This window comes from Marmota marmota, unplaced genomic scaffold (genome assembly GCF_001458135.2).
Source record: "Marmota marmota marmota unplaced genomic scaffold, marMar, whole genome shotgun sequence".
In the NCBI taxonomy this organism is placed as follows: domain Eukaryota; kingdom Metazoa; phylum Chordata; class Mammalia; order Rodentia; family Sciuridae; genus Marmota; species Marmota marmota.
In genome coordinates, this window is record NW_026000076.1 from 2,034,295 (window position 1) to 2,043,048 (window position 8,754).

At 34.8% G+C, this 8,754-nt stretch overlaps 1 protein-coding gene across 2 annotated transcripts in view; it reads left to right on the forward strand.

Moving 5' to 3' along the window:
* Dpyd (dihydropyrimidine dehydrogenase) overlaps window positions 1-8,754 on the forward strand; it is a 761,982-nt gene that overhangs the window by 303,078 nt on the left and 450,150 nt on the right. For both annotated transcript variants that reach the window (XM_048814504.1, XM_048814505.1), the window contains exon 10: window positions 6,597-6,807. In XM_048814504.1, coding sequence (XP_048670461.1) covers window positions 6,597-6,807 — 211 coding nt within the window. The remainder of the gene's footprint in view (window positions 1-6,596; window positions 6,808-8,754) is intronic.

Here is an 8,754-nt window from a genome sequence, read left to right on the forward strand (position 1 = left end):
GAAAAGCAAGTGACAAACTGATTTATAGAACCTAAACAATGAAACCTTATAGTTACTTACTACTTTATTCCCCTGAGTGATTACTAATAGTGATAAGGACAAGAAAGGTTTTCAAGTATGCTTGATACACCATTTGTCCCTCATAAGAAAGGGCTCCATCAAACAAATGTGTGTGTGTGTGTGTGTGTGTGTGTGTGTGTGTGGAGAGAGAGAGAGAGAGAGAGAGAGAGAAAGAGAAAGAGCATTCCATGAACAGAAATACTCATATACCAAATTTGCAGAATATTTTAATAACTAAAATCTAGGTGTCATAAATCAAAATTGCTGATTACTAATGACTATTGACAAACATTTGGTGTTAAAAGGCACTAACACTGAGACCTGTGAATTATTTTTCACAGATAGCTAATACAACTTGAGTAACAAAACATTAAGTCTTTTGCATACGGTTAGTACTACTGATTAATCTGCTCTATCATTTTCTGATGGCTGAGTAACTGACAACTGAGGAGGAACACCATTTTCTTTTATATTTTTATCCTCACAATGTAGGATGATCTGGCCATGCAGAAGACTCTGCATTCCCCATTTTAATTGCATTAGGATGGGTTGGATTTTCATTCAATTTAATGCTAGATGAGTGTCCTTTCATTAATTTGAATATCCTCCAGATGGATAATAATTATTCATTTTCCTGGTAAATAAATCTTTGTTTAAGATCTACTCTATGCCAATCATTTTGATAGACACACATAGATAGAGCTGTGTTCTATCTTGATGCCCCTCCATAGGGCATATTGGCTAGTGTATATTCGGATTTGTTTGGCATCCCTATGAGTGTCCATTTGCTTATTCTTACCAACTATTGATTATTTGAATATCACTTCTGGACACTGGGGATAGAAAGTTAAATAAGATATTCTTTTACGCTTTGTTTTTTGTGATGGAGTTTACTATTTAGCAAATAAACTTAGTTAAATGATATTTATATTTCCACTTTTTATCTTGAGATAATGTGTTCTGTGTCTCTCCTCTCCACTTTGCAAAGTGATACTCATTTTGTTCCAAACTTAACACTTTATCTAGATTCACGGAGTCTTCATCAACTCATTAACAACACTGGGTTCAGAACTCCATTCCTTAATTCCTATATTTCATGACTTGACAGTATCTCTGCACTTAGACTGGGAAGCTCAACTCATCTCTTCCCACTGAGCACAGCCTTTATCTAGCCAGACAACCTCTTGACCAACGATTAGATTCATTTCTGTTCCATTTTGCCTTGTTGTATGTACAGCCACTAGAATCATAAGTCACATTCTTTCATGCTCTGTGTTCTGTAGTTGTCCTACAAATGGAGAACAAATAGAATTCAGTTGCAGTTTAGTTTCAGCCAAATGAGGGTTTCAGCTAAGCTTTGCCTTTCTTTAATATGTCTTTGTTATCTCTGAGTCTATTTCTTTTTACAGCTTGAGTATCCCTTATCTGAAATGCTTAAGACCAGAAGCTTTTCAGATTTGGGGTTTATTAAAACTCTGGAACATTTGAATATACATAATGAAGTGTCCTGAGAATGGGACCCAGGATTGAACATGACATCCATTTATGTTTCATATACAACTCATACATGTAGCCTGAATGTAATTTGAAACAACATTTTTGCATGAAGATAATTTCAAATAATGTTTTTTTAGTATGTCTAAAAAAACTTTGAGACCAACACATAAGGTTAGGTATGGAATTTTCCATTTCTGACACCTTGTCAGTGGTCAGAAGTTTTGGATTTTGCAGCATTTTGTTTTTAAATTTTCAGACAAGGAATAGTCAACCTGTAATGCTTTCTCATATACTGGTATTCAAGTGAGGTCAGAAAGGAACAGAGTGCCTGAGGCTGAGTACTAAATCTGTAAAGGCATACTTATTCACTGTGTTGTATTGTCCTTTTAGTTACAATGGAGAAACAAAGTTAGTTTGAAATTAATTATTTTTTAATTTATTCTAATTTTTTATATATGACAGAATTATTCATATTACACATATAGAGCAGAATTTTTCATATCTCTGGTTGTACACAAAGTAGTGTAATGATGTCTATTTCATTCCACGGCCTCTCCTACCCACATGCGCCCTCCCTTCCCCTCTCACCCCTCTGCCCTATGTAGTGTTCCTCTAATCCTCCAATGTTCCCACCCCCAACCCCATCATGAATCAACATCCTTGTATCAGAGAAAACATTCCACATTTGATTTTTTGGAATTTGCTAATTCACTTACCATTCATTATATTCTTCAACTTCATCCATTTACCTGCAAAGGGCATTATTTTATTCACTTTTATTGCTAAATAATATTCCATTGTGTATATATACCATATTTTCTTTATCTATTCATCAACTGGCAGGCTTCTAGTTTAGTTCCACAGTTCAGCTATTGTGAATTGTGCTGCTATAAACATTGATTGTCCCTGTAGTATACTATTTTTAAGTCTTTTGGGTATAGATCAAGGAGTGGGATAGCTGGGTCAAATGGTGCTTCCATTCATAGTTTCCCAAGTATTCTCCATATTACTTTCCATGTTGGCTGCACCAGTTTGCAGTTCCACCAGCAAAGTATGAGTGTGCCTTTTCCCACACATACTCGCCAACATTTATTGTTGTTTGTATTCTTAATAGCCACCATTCTGACTTGGGTGTGATGAAATCTTAGAGTAGCTTTGATTTACATTTCTCTAATTGGTAGAGATGTTGAACATTTTTTCATATATTTGTTGATTGATTGGATATCATCTGCTGAGACGTGTCTGTTCAATTCCTTGGCCCATTTATTGATTGGGTTATTATTATTTTTTTGGTGTTAAGATTTTTGAGTTCTTTATATATCAAAGAGATTAGTGCTCTATCTGATGTGCATATGGTAAAAATTTGCTCCAAAAATATAGGCTCTCTGTTCACCTCACTGATTGTTTCTTTTGCCTCTAAATTACTCTATAATGTGTATCTCCCTCACCCTCTCCTTTTCTACTTCCTAATTAGGAACCTTTCTGTCCAGAGGTCTTTTGTGTGTTGCACTCTGTTGGCTGCGCACCTGCCATGGAGGGCTGTTTTGTATTGGGCAGTCACTCTGCGGAGTTAGCTGCTGCTGGAGATTGGAGGTATTAGAAACTATGTGTACCTGTCTATCCAGTGTTCCAAACAGGTTGTTGTCCCAACTAAAGATGGTGATGGAGGTGACTCAAGATGAAGGCTGCTGTTTTCAGTGATGGGGGTTTGGGTCAGGTGGGGGGAGCCAGGTGATAGTATTGTGCGAACCTCTCAGAGATGGGTCTGTAGTGTGCAGTGTTGTGGCTGTTGGCTTTCTTCAGAGCTTGTGAATTCCCCAGTGCAGGCAGGCTATCTTGAGTAGGGGACTATGGCAGTAGCTGCTGAGTCCCAAGATGTAGACAACCAGGGAAGTCCCACTGGTAGATGGGGGTCTCCTTGGGAGTGGTGACTGGAGTTCCTGCGTGTGGGCAGGGGCTGAGTGTTCTGCATGGGCGTGGTGTCTGGGAATTCTGCACGCTGGTGCTGATGCCAGTGGTCCCACTAAGGTACCCTTGAGACCTGTGTGGGCGACTAGTCCCAGTCAAGAGTCCTGCTCTAATGCTGAGGTTGGGGCCCTGTGCAGCACGGTGGCCGGGATTAGCAGTGGAGGGGGTCCTCTATAACTCTCAGCAAAGCAGTGTTCCCACTTGTTGAGACCTGGGTCACAGAGTGTCACAGAATGCAGCCTACCTCTGGCCCGCCATCTTGGATCCCTCTGAAATTAAATATTTTAATAACTAAAAACTAGGTGTTATAAAGTATCTTCAATGTGAAGATGAAAATTTACATATAAAACACATTTAAAAACCCATTATCAATATTATAATTGTTATCTCATTAGATAGATTTATTAAATAGATGCTGATGTAAATTCCTACTTGTTATTATATTTTAAGATTTTATTTTAAATCTTAAAAAGTTTTTGATGTTAGCTAAACCTAATTTTTGTTTCCCAAATTTAGTACCAATTTCTCAAAAAGTATGAGATTATCTATATATAATAATAGGTAGTAAGAATTAGTACACAAGAAAGTTGGAATAGTACAAACCAGTTCCTAAATCAGTCTCCAAAAATGTGTCACAGAGTTTTGTATTTTATGTTCTCCACAGAAAATAGAACCATTATAAATACGCATGGTATATTGATTTATTTAAATTGTAAACATTTGATGTTGTTATTCAATCAAGTGTGGCATTATCATTAAAATTTAGCATCACTTGACATTTTGGAAACACAATAAACTTGTTTATATTGATAAGTTATAAGGTGTTACATTATGCAAATATGACAGAATAGATACAGAACATATATCTTACATACCGGTGCCATTTTTATTTTGTAATTCAAATTATTTAAGAATGGTTTGCCTTCTAGAAATCATACAATTTTATTTTATAGGAAATTAAAGAGGGGTCTCAGATTTGTCTTTGTCCTTCATTTATTTAGACTTTTTTAAAAATTGAACTACCTTTCTTTTTTGAAAACAGTCTCAATGCCAAGCTGCAGTGAATACTTGAATGGTTGTGGGGAAAGTAAATTCAGAGAATAGCAACTATGTATAAATAACTTTTATTTGTGAGTTCCATAGACCAATCCTTTTTTAGGCACTTTACATTTCTGACTTATTCTAAATAGCATTACATACTAGTTAATTAGATACTGTTATCCCCACCTTACATACAAGGAACCTATCCCAAAGAAGCAGTAGAAGCACATTGGAAACCTGATTTAATTTCACTTACTTATAATCTCCCTCTTTAAGGACTTACCAGTTTTGGATCCACTGATTTGTGTTACTACCGGCATATCTATTATTTTAGTATTATTTTTTATTTTTTTGTGGTACTGCAAATGAAACCCAGGGCTTTGCATAGGCCCCACAATTGCTCTATCTTTGAGCCTATATCCAATTGCTCTACCCCACCCTCTATCCGTTATTCTTTCTATTATGAATTTCTTAATTTAATGATGAAAAGGGAAATGTATATATAATTATGTACATGGTTCAATTTTTAAGACTTTAAAGGGAAATGCTTTGAAAATAATCTAAATAAGACATAGACTGAATAGTGTCATGCAAATATATAGACTAAGGTTTCCAAACTGTTTATTTTATATTCTCTCCCACCTTGGGAGTCTTTTAAAGTACTTTTTCCTAATCATAATTCCCTTATAAATTTAATACCATAGATTTGCTGTGTACCTGTTTATGTGCTATAGCTCTTTGGGGCAACATTACTATCATTGAGAAAGCATGGTATAGACTACTGAAGATCTGAGTCAGTCAGCTATAGTCTAATAAGACAGTGATTCACAAAAGAGCATCCCCTGGACCAGAAACAGAGCATCAGCTAGGATTTGTTAGGCATGAAAATTCTCAAGCCTTACCCAAATCTTCAGAATTAGAAATTCCAGAGGTGGGTGGTGCCATGCAGTCTCTTTTAATAAGCCCCCTGGTGATTCTGATGTGTGCTGAACGAGGTAACTCTGGGTATTGACAGATTTCTGAAAGATGACTCCAACATTGAACAAGTTACTTTATTTCTTAGTTTTTCCATCTTTATTCAGCTCACATAACTCTTGATTTGACACCTCACACACGTACCTTCTCAATTTCACTCATCAGAGGTCCTACTGAGAATCCACCTGGATTCCACATGGATAGAAAAAGCATCTTCAATAGCACTTCTCTACTTTGAAAAAATGTTTTAAGAACAGTCAACATACTAGTTCAGATTACATTGACAAAGACCTTCGTCCCCCCCCCCCAAAGTGGAAAATAATCAAATAAATAAATGTTAACATTCTATATAAATCAGTATCTTTGTATAGATATGAAAAACCAGAGTATCTTATTCCTCATTTTATGGCAGAACAAATTTTAGAAGAGACAGGGAAGAAATGGAAATTCGTCAGGAGGAGTGGGCTTGTTTCTCTTTCTTCAGATTTACATTTAAATATTTGTACTTTTATAAAAGGAAGAATATTTTAACAAAAATACTTTTGTTAAAAGTATTTCTTAGTTCCACAGTTTCTCTAGTTTTCTTTTCTTCTACATACTATTCTAATCTGTACTTGCACAGATTGGCTCACCCACTTCATTGACTTTTTTCCAGCTTCAATATGCACAACCTGTTAATAATTGGAATATTTATTTTCAAATGTGGCACAATTTAAAAGAAAGCTTAATTTATAGGAATAAAAGCATAAGAAGACCAGGCTACTATAGGCATAAAACTCATATCACCTACAATAGGGCATGCAAAACCTAGAATGTGACAAATATCTTAAGATGCCATGATCTATAAACTTTCATCCCAGTTCCAATCAAAGACTCCTTGACTTAGGGATTTGCCAAATGTGAATAGCTTATAATGGAAACTCAGTGTTGGTACAAGAAAAAGCTTCATGTCGACTTAAATATTATATGTGTTAGCATGTATATTTGAAATAAAGTCAAATATTGTTTAGATTTTTAAAATCAAGTGTTTTTTTCTCCATTCTGTTTTGTTTTAGATGGAGCTGGCTAAAGAAGAAAAGTGTGAATTTTTGCCTTTCCTTTCCCCACGGAAAGTTATAGTAAAAGGTGGAAGAATTGTTGCGATGCAATTTGTTCGGACAGAACAAGATGAAGCTGGAAAATGGAAAGAAGATGAAGACCAGATAGTCCAACTGAAAGCTGATGTGGTCATCAGTGCCTTTGGTTCAGTTCTGAGTGATCCTAAAGGTACATTGCTTGGGAGATGAAATGTGCTATGCAATTGCCTGTTATTTTAGTGCCCCAATAGTTTCCAGCTTTCAGGAAATTGATTTTCACCTAAACACCCATTTTTCTTCTTCTGGTGGGGAGTACAAACGATCTTGATATAAAATACTTAAAAGTTTTAATTAAAATGCACATAGAATTATTTTTAAAGTGGTAAAAAGAAAAAAAGAACATTGATCTTTCTTTTAAGCTGACAGCCAAAACACATATTCCACTTTATAAAGATGTTTGCCTTCTTTTCTATTTAGCAATGATTGTTTCTTCAACTGGACTAATTTAAGAAAATGTAGCAGAGGTTGGAACAGCCAATCTTCAAAGATGCAGACAAATAACGATCTAATGAATGACCAAAACCAAAATTCATGTTTATTACCATAATCATGCCAAACCATCACCAGAACATCAACTTTATCAAATTATAAAGTTCACAGTCCCTTGTTTAGTCTGGATGGCATAACCAGATGAGCTAAGGAAGAACAAAATGCTTAAAAATACAATGGAAGAGAAAATGTTTTATATAGCATTTTAGTTGAATAGTTCATTGTGTTATACTTCCTCTACATTTATATTTAGTACCTTTGTGGCCTATGATTGATGAAAGTTGTAATACCAAGGCACTTTGATTTGGCAAATCCTCTGCCTTTTAATTCACACTGTTCAAATGACAACATTTCTGAAAGGGAAATAAAAGATGTTTTTCTAGCTAAGAGATGCATTGGGAATAATGATAACAAAATATTGAAACCTGAGGATTTACTATACCCATGCAAAAAGTATGTATTGTGTCTGAAACAGGAACAGATGCATTCCTGCAAATGTGCAGTTTTATGCAACAGATAAGTAAAAATTGAACTAGTCATTAAGATATTTTATCTGTAGGATAACAAACTTCTTGGTATTTTGAAACACCCAGATGTTTAGTGTCATCAAGATAAATGTTTTCAAATAGCTGGATGATGGCCTGAATTTGTCACTTTTCATCTAATGTTTATATGCTATGTAAACATAGTCACAGTGTAGTTTGTTTATTCATTAACTGAGTTCAAACAGGAAAAAAAGAACAATGTGTAAATTGCATTCAATTATCTAAAAAACTCCTAATGTTCTTACTACTCTACATACCACCAAAAATTAAGTAAAATGGTAAATCACGTTTAACTAGCAATTTTGTTGATGGGTTAACTATCAAAGAATAATTTGGCTCCCCTATCTAAATTTATGTTCCACAAATGGCAATGCTAATATAAAAAGAAAACGTGTCTTTCCCCAAACAAACCTAAGTTATTAATTCAGACACAGACAACAGCTTTTGTAATCCCAGATTTTGATGTTTATGCTTATGTGTGTTTGTGTTTTTAATGTGTAAATAGATTGATAGAACTTCATATATGTGAAGAATTAGAGGTTTAATTTAGTACTTAACATATGAAGTAGAAGAAACATTTGATCTATTTATTGATAAAGCCATTGCAGAACTTGTCTGTGTATTTTATCCCAATGTTCCAATGTTCCACATGTACTATCTCCTAACCCACATAAGTTTCGAGAAGTAAAGGAAAACATAGTGTTTCACTGTGCTTTGCACCACCTCCTGATTTGAAATAACAAACCACGTGGAGAAATGATTCTTAAATAAAAATCCCCTGTTTTACAAGGGTCCCGAATATTTACATGAACAGGGAGCTACTTTCCAAGTGAGAGGAGAGCTGGAAGAGTTAGAATGTTAAATTGCATCCATGCTTTTCTGTTCCCATCCATATACTTCTCAGCTGTTTTTAGATGGAAAACATTAATGAAAAAGGAAGGGGCAGCAGTTTTTGTTAAAGTTGGTCAGGAAAATTTTTGACTAAATGACATTTTAAAATCTTAAAATACTAATTTCTTTTTTTTTTTTTTTTTTTTTTTTTA